This window comes from Neoarius graeffei, chromosome 2, assembly GCF_027579695.1.
Source record: "Neoarius graeffei isolate fNeoGra1 chromosome 2, fNeoGra1.pri, whole genome shotgun sequence".
NCBI classification, from domain to species: Eukaryota; Metazoa; Chordata; class Actinopteri; order Siluriformes; family Ariidae; genus Neoarius; species Neoarius graeffei.
Genome location: NC_083570.1, coordinates 26,911,267 through 26,924,580, shown reverse-complemented (window position 1 = coordinate 26,924,580; position 13,314 = coordinate 26,911,267). Strand labels below are relative to the sequence as shown.

The 13,314-nt window shown below is 41.1% G+C and overlaps 1 protein-coding gene across 4 annotated transcripts in view; it reads left to right on the top strand.

Annotated features, from left to right (window-relative positions):
• Positions 1 to 11,752, top strand: part of snx14 (sorting nexin 14) — a 160,101-nt gene extending 148,349 nt beyond the window's left edge. For all 4 annotated transcript variants that reach the window (XM_060914039.1, XM_060914036.1, XM_060914037.1 and 1 more), the window contains 5 exons: positions 4,115 to 4,279; positions 6,181 to 6,276; positions 11,269 to 11,360; positions 11,467 to 11,523; positions 11,617 to 11,752. In XM_060914039.1, the coding sequence (XP_060770022.1) occupies positions 4,115 to 4,279; positions 6,181 to 6,276; positions 11,269 to 11,360; positions 11,467 to 11,523; positions 11,617 to 11,646 (440 nt within the window). In that variant the 3' untranslated portion in view covers positions 11,647 to 11,752. The remainder of the gene's footprint in view (positions 1 to 4,114; positions 4,280 to 6,180; positions 6,277 to 11,268; positions 11,361 to 11,466; positions 11,524 to 11,616) is intronic.
• Positions 11,753 to 13,314: the final 1,562 nt, after the last annotated feature.

Genomic DNA, 13,314 nt, shown 5'->3' with positions numbered 1-13,314 from the left:
GTCCCATAGAGAAGGGGGGCTTGGGGTGCCACATGTTGAGTGGACCTATACTGCAACAAGGCTGGCACACCTCCTCAGCATGTTAAACAACAACGATGCTGTAGTCAGAGAGCTAGCAAGAGTTTCTCTCTTGCTGGACCTCAGGAAAAGAAAAGTTCCCCTAGCCACAGCCAATGAAGACAGCTTCCTGGGATTTAGGAAAAAAAGCAATGGGAAATTAGACACGCGGGCAACGGGCTTTGGGGTCCATTCTGACTGGCCAGAGCTGAACGACCTGTGCAACAGAATGGAGGTCAAGCTGAAATGGACAAGGGAAAACATACTGTCCCAAGCAGGGTCATTTGACACAGTAGTCATAGACCCGTCCATATCTGTGGAAGCCACCATCTGTTACAATGGATCACAACACACATTACAGAATTTAACAGCAAGGAGAACCCTCCTCAGCAGCAAGCACCTATTAATAAAACAGCACTGGACAGGATTGAGAATGCAGGGAAAGTTGGCAGTCCTTGACTTTGCCGACCACACTGTCTCACACTACGTTTACAGGAATGCTGCTGTGGGGGAGGATATTCTCTGTTTTATTATTAAGGCTAGACTGCAGGTGTTGCCAACAAAATACAACCTGGCATTGTGGTATCCTGAACATCATCAGCCACACTGCCTGATGCATGCTGACCATGACGTGCAGTTGGAGTCAGTCGCACATGTTGCGAATGGTTGCAGCATGTATAAACCACTCTATACTGCACGTCATGATCGCATTGTGGACCTCATCGGCAGTGCTGTTGAGCCACTCTTCCCAAGTATGCACAAACATTCACACTTGACGGCGGAGTGGTTCGGCAGCACTGAGGATGTGTTTGGCAATATCCCCAACACCCCTGACATTGTACTTCAGGACATCGATAGAAAGCAGGCAGTAGTAGTTGAAGTAGGATGTGTTTTTGATACATATATGGACATGGCCTTTTATGACAAAATGGCCAAATATCAGTCCCTACTTGCAGCTATTACCAGCCTTGGCTATTCCTGTACATTCATCGTCCTGATATTTGGTAGTCTGGGGCACGTACATAAATTAACAGTGAGTGGGTTAAGACTGGCAGGATTTTCCAGAGTAAAATCTAAACAATTGGCGAAGTTCTGCTTGATATCAGCTGTAATAGGCAGCCTTGCAGTGTGGCGTAGGCGATGCTTTTTATACCCTTGATGTAAACCTTGATAATATTTGAATCCTGTTAATTTTTAATAGTGGGTTCAAATAAAAGTATTCAAGTGTGTGTGTGTGTTGGAAATTAACACCCAACAAATGTAGGTGATTTTGTTCAACCTACCAGCCACAGTGGTGGGCAAATAAAATTAGCATATACAATGAAATAATGCAGTTGCAACAGAACTATTTGTGACATTCCACAACACAGATTAGAACTACTTGCTCCACTCGGTCACTTTAATGAGGACACAGTCTCCTTATTAAAGTGTCAGAGTGAAACAAGAAGACTCAGATTTTAATGTCAACTTCAGTGTAGAACGCTAAATAATGCTAACTTGAGTATAGAACACTAACTACTGACTGACGGTTAAAGAGAATTACATAAAGTCAAGCAGCCTGGGCTCGCACTGCTGCAATTTGCAGCAAACAAACAAAAAATATTACATTGTAGGGGTTAAGAGGTCTGAAGTGAAAACCTCCCAGGAGACTCAGGCTAAAGAAGGGAAGGTCAAAAAACATTTGTTTAATGAAAAGTAGAGAAAAGCCAACAATGGGGAGTCCCATGAATGGTTGATGGTTGTGTTGTGTTTTTATTTTTTTTAAATAAAATCTGCCCAACCCCTCAAACGTAACTTCCATCAGGTGTGTGTGTGTGTGTGTGTGCGTGCGCATGAGAGAGCAAGAAATGGGTCAAGTTTAAGCGTTTAACTTATGAAATAAAATGGCCTGTTTACAACTCCAGTTCCAAAAAAACTGGGATACTGTGTAAAACACAAATAAAAACAGAATGTGAAGATTTGCAAATCATTGAAACCCTGTATTTCATGGAAAATGGTACAAAGACAAATGGTACAAATGTTGAAACCGAGAAATTGTATTTATTTATTTATTTTTGGGAAAAAAAATGCTCCTTTTGAATTTGTCAGCAACGTGTTTCAGAAAAGTTGGGACAGGGGCATCAGAAGACAGAAAAAGTTGTGTAATGCTAAAAAAAAAAAAAACTAATTTGGTTCATTGGCAACAGGTCAGTAGCATGATTGGGTATAAAAAGAGCATCCCAGAGAGGCTGAATCTCTCAGAAATAAAGATGGGGTGTTGTTCACCGCTCTGTGAAAGACTGCGTGGGCAAACAATGCAACAATTTAACATTCCTCAATGTAAAATTGCAAAGAATTTGGGAATCACATCATCTATGGCAGTGTTTCTCAACCTATTTTCAGTCACAGCACCCTTCAGAAGTATGCAAATTCTCAAAGCACCCCCATATAAAATATACGCAGTCACGCTGACCATACGCTGACACCCTGCCAGTGATGATGTGACATGGGAAAGGGGGCTGTGAGACAAATTTTGATGATGCATGAGGCGGCGATGATCTGCATTAGTGTAACTATTGTTTTTTGGAATTTTAATTCATTTTATTTATTTCAATGTTAGAATATATAATTTGTTTTTTAAAGATATTTTTTTGGGCTTTTTCACCTTTATTGGATAGGACAGTGTAGAGACAGGAAATGAGCGGGAGAGAGAGATGGGGAGGGATCGAGAAATGACCTCGGGTCAGAATCGAACCCGGGTCCCCGGATTTATGGTATGGCACCTTATCCACCTAAGCCACGACGCCCCCAGAATATATCATTTTTTTGACGGCACCCCTAATGAAGCCAGGCGACACCCCGGTTGAGAGAGGCTGATCTATGGTACATAACATCATTTAAAGATTCAGAGAATCTGGAGAAATCTCTGTATGCAAGAGACAAGGTTGAAAACTGACACTGGATGCCTGTGATCTTCAGGCCTTCAGGAGATACTGCATTAAAAGCAGACAGGTATCTATAGTGGAAATCACTGTATGGGCTCAGGAACACTTCAGAAAACCATCGTCTGTGAAAAAAGTTCATTATTGCCTCCACAAATGCAATTAAAACCAACTATAAACAATATCCACAAGCACTGCCACCTTCTCTGGACCTGAGCTCTTTTATGATGGACTGATGTGAAGTGGAAAATTGTCCCACGGTCTGACGAATCAAAAGGAGAAATTCTTTTTAGAAATCATGGACACCATGTCCTCCAGGCTAAAGAGGAGAGTGACCATCCGGCTTGTTATCAGTGCACAGTTCAAAAGCCAGCATCTGTGATTATATGAGGGTGGATTAGTGCACATGACATAGGTAGCTTGCACATCTAGAAAGGCATCATTAATGCTGAATGATATACACGTTTCAGAGCAATGTGCTGCCATCCAGACAAAGTCTTTTTCAGGGAAGGCCTTCCTTCTTTCATTAGACAATGCCAAACCGCTTTCTGCCCATATTAAAACTGCATGGCTCCGTAGTAAGAGTCTGGGTGCTAAACTGGCCTGCCTGCAATCCAGACCTGTCTCCCATTTAAAACATTTGGCACATTATGAAGCACAAAATACGACAAAGGAGACCCCGAACTGTTGAGCAACTGGAATTGTATATCAGACAAGAATGGGACAACATTTCTCTTTCAAAACTACAACAATCGGTCTCCTCAGTTTCCAAATGTTTACAGAGTGTTGTTAAAAGTAGAGGTGATGCAACACAGTGGTAAACATGCCCCTGACTGAACTTTTTTTGAAACACATTGCTGACATCAAATTCAAAATGAGCATATATTTTTTCAAAAAGAATCAAATTTCTCAGTTTCAACATTTGATATGTTGTCTTTGTATTGTATTCAATGAAATGTAGGTTTCCATGATTTTGTAAATTATCGCATTCTGTTTTTATTTACAGTTTGACTTTTGACTGGTACTGTGTGAGTTTATTATTTAACTCATAAATGCATATTTATGTCCACAGCGTCAGTAATGTCATTTACAGCTGCTTGTGTGTGTGTGTGTGTGTGTGTGTGTGTGTGTGTTAGGTCGTGTGGTTTTCCACATGCCTGACTGGCTACACCACGTGCTCTCTGCAGGCCGCATACTTTTTAAGAAGACTCTGGAGGCGTACATGGACCAATATCTACAGTACAAACTGGACCAGATCCTACAAGAACACCGCCTTGTTTCTTTAATTACTCTCCTGAGAGGTCTGTTTTACTTGCTTACAAAACTCACTAATAACTGTCCATATATTGAGTAGTATCAGTGGATATGTCCTTTTATTTTGTGTGCGCACGTGTATTTCCTTTTCTATGGTCCTCTGTCTCACTGATATTTGTAAGTCCTACTGGCCAGCACTTTATTTATTTATTTATTTATTTATTTATTTATTACCTAAATATGCAAGTCATTGGTTGCAAGAGCTGATGTTGCAGACTTGTTTATTTAGCTGGGCTTTTATAGAGGAAGAGGTTAGCCACTTTTGCTGAGAAGTGAAACAAACAACAAAAAAACAATGCACTGGGCAACAGTGTGCTCCCTGTCTATGTTGGAGGATTTATTTGTGTGTGTGTGTTTGTTTTTGTCTGGTCTGGTTTCATTTTTATAGTTTAGACATTTAGAACAGGGGTGGCATGGTGGTGTAGTGGTTAGCACTGTCGCCTCACAGCAAGAAGGTCCGGGTTCGAGCCCCGTGGCCGGCGAGGGCCTTTCTATGTGGAGTTTGCATGTTCTCCCTGTGTCCGCGTGGGTTTCCTCCGGGTGCTCCGGTTTCCCCCACAGTCCAAAGACATGCAGGTTAGGTTAACTGGTGACTCTAAATTGACCGTAGGTGTGAATGGGAGTGTGAATGGTTGTCTGTGTCTATGTGTCAGCCCTGTGATGACCTGGCGACTTGTCCAGGATGTACCCCGCCTTTCGCCCACAGTCAGCTGGGATAGGCTCCAGCTTGCCTGTGACCCTGTAGAACAGGATAAAGCGGCTACAGATGATGAGATGAGATGAGACATTTAGAATAGAGCCCTGCACTCCCGCGGGAGTCCCGTGGGACCCGACGCAAAGCAGTGTGGCGCGGGACAAATTTTGAAAGCTCATTGCGGGCGCGGACGGGAGGGGGAGTGCACAATGCGGGAGCGGGCGGGAGAGGTGATAAGCTGCAGTCCCGCAAACTAAAAACGTGTTTAAAATAAAATTTATAAATTATTAATTTATGTCTATCATGTATAATTTGTGCTGGATATTTTATTTGGCATTAATAAAAACATTTTCAGATGCCTAAATTTGCGTATGTGGTCTAATCTCGCGTATATTTCCGATTCCTTTCCGCTCTTCCGTGTTTGAGATCTCCGATCATGGCAGAAGAGCAGAGCTCCTCTAGTGAAGCTCACAGTGCTTCAGAAGTAAGTGCTGCTTTAAAAAGAGGTACATTTACCGTTAAAAAGTCAAGAGTCCTGAAATCAGACATTTGGAAGTCGTTCTCACTCGTGTACGATGCACCCCTGAACGTGAGCTGTAGATATTTATGCTCAAATCTACTCAAAGTAGGGGGCGGGGCACCATCACACTGTGTCTTTAAATTATATTAATTTCTTATAGGTCTACTTGTATTTCCTAGAATGTAAATGTGAGGAGTGACATATAAGCTATGTGCAATGTACAATATTCTTAATATCCACTGTAGATTTTGGTAGGTGTGTTGGGTATCTCTGTAAAGCCTCAGCTGCGCATGCCGCCTGGCAACATGCACCCTCGCTACGTGTGCTAGGTGAAGGATCGGTCAGTGGAGAGCTCAGCTAAGCTCAGCATGTTTAATTCCCCAAGCCAATGACAAGAACTTTCGTGAGGAATAACGCGAACGTCTGCATCATGTGGGATTTGCGGGCGGGAGCGAGACAAAATATGGCGGGCGGGAGCGGAACTGAAAATCATAATTCTTTGCGGGCGGGAGCGGGACTGAAAATTCTGTCCCGCGCAGACCTCTAATTTAGAATAAGTTTAAAGTGTGGCTCTGTGAACTTTACATTTGTTAGAGTGTATTGAATCCATTGTACTTAAATAATGGATGAAGGTTCTTTTTTTCCCCTTCTCTTTTCTTTCTTTATAACCCCAGATGCAGTATTCTGTGAGAACAATGAAGAGCGCTCTCCAGAAGACAAACAGAGACGAGCAAAACAAACATTTGAAGAGATGATGAAATATCTGCCAGGTTGGTGCCATGCTTAAATTAATGTCATTTTACTTTGCAGAGGAAAATCAGCCCCTCTTATCTGCTCCATCTGACCATTCTAGTTCTGGTGTAATAATGGGGGCGAGTGGTGTTCCCATTCCAGTTCATCAAAATCCTCAGTTTGAGAAACTGTCTACCAAGCAAAAAGATCTATCTAAAACTAGATGACACTAGTTAAAAGCTCGAGCAGAATTCTCCATTTCCAGTCCAGTTAGAATAAGGAAACTGAGCCCATGGAGCAGGAGCTTGTAATGGACTCCAGATGAGTAAAGGGTCAAGTCCCATAAATATGACACAGCGATAATAAAATTGGTCACTAAACCACTTGCTGCATTTTAGCCAAATGCTATAAAACCATGTGCTTAAAATTTGAGCTATTTTTAAACAGACTTGCCATAAATGGGCAACCATATTTGGCCTGAGATCCTCAGCTATCTGGATCCAAGACTGCAATTGAGAAACTAGAAGATTACAGTTTAAAATTATACACGGAGTCAGGTTCATAAGTATTTGGACAGTGATGCAATTTTCATAATTTTGCCTCTGTATTTCCACCACAATGCACAATGTATTTGAAATGAAGCAGTCAAGATGTGATTTGAAGATCACATCAACTGTTTAGGAATTAGTCTTTTTTTTTCTTTTTTAACGTAGTAGCTACCTCCATTTTTACAGGCTCAAAAGTAATTTGACAATTGACTGATGAGCAGTTTCATGGCCAGGTGTGACCTGTTTCCTTATCATTTCATAACAAATTAAGGAGATAAAAGATCTGGAGTAGATTCCTTGTGTTGAATTTGCATTTGGTAGCTCTTCATGGGCGCTGTCAATACGTGGTCCAAAGAGGTGTTGATGCAAGTGAACGAGGCCATCATTAGGTTGAAAAAACAACCCAGAATCTATCAGAAAGAAAGCAGAAACTTTGAGGTACCAAATCAACAATTTCGTACATTCTTAAAAAGAAGGCGAGCTCAGCAGCACCAAAAGGCCTGGAAGACCATGGAAGATGACTAAATTGTAGAATTCTTTCCTTGAAGTAAAACCTCACACAAGAACACCTTTGAGGAGATAGGCCCATCATCGCCAAAGTCTACAATCTAGAGATACCTTCTGTTAAGGGTGGCGAGATGTGGTGAGTTAGGATCGAATAGCAGAACACAAACCAGAAAATCCAATGAATAAAAAATGATTTAATTAAAGTCCAAAAAAAAAAAGTCAATGAGCAAAAATAATCCAGACAACAACAAGGTAGAAAAAGTGCTAATATGATAAAACATGAAAAATAGTTCAGACAATAACCATAGTGCAAAAAACAAGAAAAAAATTACAAAACGTGAGTACAAAAAACTGTGGCTAAGACTAGGCAAAACAGAGAGCAAAAATCAGGAACCAAAAAATGGCACAGAGACAACATGAAAAAGAGACTAGACGTTCTGGCAAAGTCCCCTTCTGAGAATGGCTTATTTATACACAGCAGAGCAGACCAGGAAGTGAATGCCGGCAAGATGGAAGTCCCGTCCCGGATCTGGATTGCGCTGAACTGGGGGATAGTAAATCTCCGGAGTGGTAGTCTGGGGCAGATCATGACACCTTTATGAATGTAAATACCTCAAGATGCAAACAACTGGTAACACTCAAGAACAGAGAGGCCAGATTAGACTTTGCTCAAAAGCCTGCCCAGTTCTGGAACAAGGTTCTTTGGATAGATGAAACCAAGACTTGAAGTACCAGAATGATATGGTATGGAGAAGGAAAGGAAGGGCTCATAATCCAGAGCATACCACATTTGTCAAATATGGGGGACATGGACATGTATGGCTGCCAGTGCAACTGGGCAACTGGTGGTGTCCATGATGTGACTGACTGCTGATAGAAATAGCAAGATGACTTCTGAAGTGTATATAGAGCTATACTGTTTGCTTAGGTTTAGTCAAATGCTCCAAAACTGATAAGACGGTAAGATGGATAATGACCCAAAACTTGCCACGAAAGCAGCCCAGGAGCTTCTCAAGGCAAAAATAAAAAATGGAATGTTCTTAAATGGCTGAGTCATCTTAACAATTGAGCAGCTTTTCATTTACTGAAGAAAAAAACCGATGGCAGAGTCAGGCAGAAACTAAAGGCGGCTGCAATAAAAGCCTGCATTGAAAGGGAGGAAACACAGCATTTGCTGATGTCCATGGGTTCCGGACTTCAGGTAGCCATTAAAAATGATGCTTACATTTATAATTGATAGTTTGGCCAATTACTTTTGAGTTTCTGAAAATGGAGGGACTGTCAAACATGACTAATTCCTAAATGCAGTATTTTTGTTAAACTCCTTAAATTAAAGCTACGTTTCATGTTTGAAAGAAAGCATCGTCATTTCAACAATTACATTTTTTTTTTATGTTTATGTTGAGCATCCAATATAAGTCCCCGCGCCAAGTTATTACCACACAACCAATAACGTGTTGGATCAAGCATATTAATATAAACTGTTGCAGACGGAACTATCAGAGCTTCTGTTTTAGGAAATGAATTACCACCTTCCTGAATTTACCAGCACTGTGGTATAAATTATAAATAGAAATGGTATTGGGCCTCATTTAACTTACTTTTAATAAAAGTCTGTGTAAATGTTTGCACAAATTCAAAAAAAGAAGTCCTGATTTACAAAAGTTTCAAAACCACTGATTTTGTTTGTACTTGTGTGTGTACGTTGATCACACGTAAAGGGTAAAGAGTTATCCCGACACAGGTTGTTTGCCTGTAGTGATGCCTATAAAACTCTTAAGGTCAAGTGCCCAGAGAGCTGAGAGCACAAAATGAACGGTCAGGGTAATAGCTGAAAATTATAAGTGGAAGTTATTTTGACTCCCTTCTATACCAGTAAAAATACTTAATGTATATGATTTTTAATATGTCAGCTGAATGTTTTTATCCCCCGCTGGCCAAAAGGCCTGAAGGCTGATTATGTCGTGGCGATGTCCGTCCCTCCCTCCCGGGAAGGGTGCTCACCTTCTGAAATCAACTCCTCTGCAGAAATTTCACGAAACTTGGAAGGATTCTTTGGTATATATCGGTAATAAGTATATTGCAATTTTGTTAAATTCGGTCACATTTTACCAGAGTTACAGCCCTTGATAAACAACCTTGTACTTTCACAATTTCATGAAGGTGTGTTTTCCTTCTGACATCAACTCCTCTCACAATTTTTGGACAAATTTCTCGAAGCTTGGCAAAAGGCCTTGTTATATGACGGTAATACGCATATTGTGATTTAATTTCATTTGTGAAAATTTTACCAGAGTTTTGACCCTTGATTAAATAACTTGTACTTTGACAATTTCATGAGGATGTACGTTCTTCTGAAATCAACTCCTCTCAATTTGTGGAGGAATTTCACCAAACTTGGCAAAAGGCTTTGTTATATGACAGTTATACGCATTTTGAAATTTCGTTTAATTGGGGCAAATTTTACCAGAGTTATGCCCTTGATTTATTAACAAACTTATACTTTGGCAATTTCATCAAGGTGTGCTTGCTTTCAGAAATCAACTTCCCTCAACAATTTTTATCTCCCGCTGGCCGAACGGCCTGAAGGAGGATTACGTTGTGGCAATGTCCGTCTGTCTCGGGAAGGGTACTCACCTTCTGAAACCACCTCCTCTCACAATTTTTGGAGGAATTTCATGAAACTTGACAGGATAATTTGTTATATGTCGTTAATACGCATATTGCAATTTTGTTCAATTCAGTCACGTTTTACCAGAGTTATGGCATAGTTGCCAGTGGGGGATATTGCTCTCTCGGAGCACTCTTGTTTATTACTGTGAAATGTACTCAGAAACCCACTAATACTACTACTATTTTGATCAAATATTCATAATTATATATAGTGGGCTTGGACAGGAAAAAAAAATACTGATTTGTTTTGATGCGATGCAGATTTCTCATCTCATTATCTCTAGCCGCTTTATCCTTCTACAGGGTCGCAGGCAAGCTGGAGCCTATCCCAGCTGACTACGGGCGAAAGGCGGGGTACACCCTGGACAAGTCGCCAGGTCATCACAGGGCTGACACATAGACACAGACAACCATTCACACTCCCATTCACACCTACGGTCAATTTAGAGTCACCAGTTAACCTAACCTGCATGTCTTTGGACTGTGGGGGAAACCGGAGCACCCGGAGGAAACCCACGCAGACACGGGGAGAACATGCAAACTCCACACAGAAAGGCCCTCGCCGGCCCCAGGGCTCGAACCCAGGACCTTCTTGCTGTGAGGCGACAGCGCTAACCACTACACCACCGTGCCGCCGCGATGCAGATTTCTCAGATTTTATTACCTCAACCTTAAAATGTCTTTCTGTACATACAGTGTCGGTCAAAAGTTTGGGGACACCTTCGAATTCAGTGGATTTTCTTTATTTTTTATTAATTCAGAAACACTTCATGTCTTAAAGTAATGATAGACTGTCATTTCTCTTGACTTAGCTGAGCAGTTCTTGACATAATATTCAATTCAGTCGCATTTTACGAGAGTTATGGCATAGTTGCCAGTTGTGCTCTCGGAGCACTCTTGTTCTGAAATTACAGGATGTCCATGAAAAACAAAATTTCTTGCGTAAATCCTCTCAACGGCAGCACGGTGGTGTAGTGGTTAGCACTGTTGCCTCACAGCAAGCAGGTCCGGGTTCGAGCCCCGTGGCCGATGAGGGCCTTTCTGTGTGGAGTTTGCATGTTCTCCCCGTGTCCACGTGGGTTTCCTCCGGGTGCTCCGGTTTCCCCCACAGTCCAAAGACATGCAGGTTAGGTTAACTGGTGACTCTAAATTGACCTTAGGTGTGAATGTGAGTGTGATGTACAGGGTGCAATGTACACCCTGTACATTACACAATGACCATGAACTTTTTGTGAAATTAATCAGAAATTTTGTGGCTTGATTCATCCGTGGCTACTGATGTAATTTTATGTGATCTGTTAGATATCGTGGGTAAGTGTATAGGGGAGGAGAATAAATATGAGGGTATTCAGCTGCTCTTCAACTGCCTCCAACAGCCTCTCCTCAACAAACAGGTAAAGTGTGTGCGTGCGTGCGTGCATGTGTGTGTGCAAGATGTTTATTTGCTGAGCAGTTATAAGGTGTGGGTGGTGTATCATTGTGGCCTGTTCTTGTTTTTAGATTACTTACGTACTGCTTGACATTGCAGTTGAGGAGCTTTTCCCAGAGCTCAGTGCGGTAAACCTCTCCCATTGTATTAAAGATGTTTACTCCTTCACCAGGGCCAGCCTTAAAACCCTTCCCCCCCTCTTCTTTTAATTCTTCACACAGAAAGAAAACCCAAGAAGTAGACAGATGTAAAGAATAATCAGATGCCCTCTGGAAATTTAAATGCTCTGGAGACACGTCGACATTCCAGTGTTTATTATTGCAGTGCTGAAATAAATTTATTTATTATTAATTTTAACACTTTGGTGTCCTTTGAGTTTTTTTATTTCAGGATGTTTTCTGCTAATGGAAAATTACAAACTGCACACAAAGCAAATTAGTATTTCTAAAAATGTTTTGAAATGTTAGGTTGATTTTGGGCCATTATTGCTTAAACACTTAGTTTAAAGGAAAACTTCACTAGGCTGTCTCTATCCTGCACTAATATAGACAATACTTCCGACCGAAAACTCATTATATAATGTGAAATGAAACACCAACTGTGCTGCAAATCTTTGTGAACCCATTGGAATAGCCTGGATTTCTGCATTAAGTATCAAAATGTGCACTAGCCTTCATGGTCCTAATAAGCCAAATATTTTATACCTAAACTAATAGAACACAACCACTTGTACTTGTTCACATCAAAAATGTGAACCATTTATAAGAGCAAATTGTAGTTGGTTCAATTTATTTAGTGCCTTTCTAACACTCCCTGTAAAAAAAACAAAACAAAAAAACCCCAAAAGGTAGACTTTAAATTGGCTTTTAAAATAGAAGTAATTGCAGTCATGAGTGTTTTAGGGGGATGACGTTCCAAAGTCTGGGGCTTTGGCACAAAAAGCTCCACCTTTCACTGATGTTCATCTGGTACTACGGCTAAAATTTGTAAATCTGTATTTCCAATAGGAAAAGCGAAATAAAACTAAAATCTTGTGTTTTAGTGTTTAAAACTAAAATCTTTATCTGTTAAGCAAGAAAGCTTACAGAATGAATGTGACTTTGGAAGCAAATAATTCATGTCTAGATTCATAAAAGAACAGTGAAGATCTGTGTCTTGGAGTTTCTGAAACCGTCTTTATTAAAATGACGTACTTGAGTAGCTAGTTACTTCCCTATAGATGGACAGTCAGAGGTAGTATCTGGTAGAGATATGGGCATCAATGTCATTCCAGGTCTGGGGTACAATTTAGACCTTGTAAGTTTTAAATTGATATGGAATATCTTGTCTGTCTGTCACAAGGATTTACAATGGCTGCATTTTGCTCTTAAATTCGTAACTGAGTTTGTACAACACTATTTATTTTGTCATAATGGAATGATGAATTTTATTTGGGCAGCATGGTGGTGCAGTTGTTAGCACTGTTGCCTCACAGCAAGAAGGTTCTGTGGGTTTGAACCTCACGGCTGCCAGGGGCCTTTGTGTGGAGTTTGCATGTTCTCCCCATGTCTGTGTGGGTTTCCTCCCACAGTTCAAAGACATGCAGATAAGATGAAAATACCCAGCCACTGGGATTGGACAATCCAGTGCATACTTGGTGGCGGTCCCAAGCCAGTCCTGGATAGATTGGGGAGGATTGCGTCAGGAAGGGCATCCACTGTAAAAACTATGCCAAGTCAAATATGCGGATCATGATGATCTGCTGTGGTGACCCATAACGGGAGCAGCCGAAAAACAAGGGTGTGCATGAGGGTGTCCCTGTGCACAACGTGAGCTCAGATGGCTGAATGAACACACATCCCCACAGGCACACGCCAAAATTTAGTGGAAAGCCTTCCCAGAAAAGTGAAGGTTATTATAAGAACAAAGGGTGGATTAAC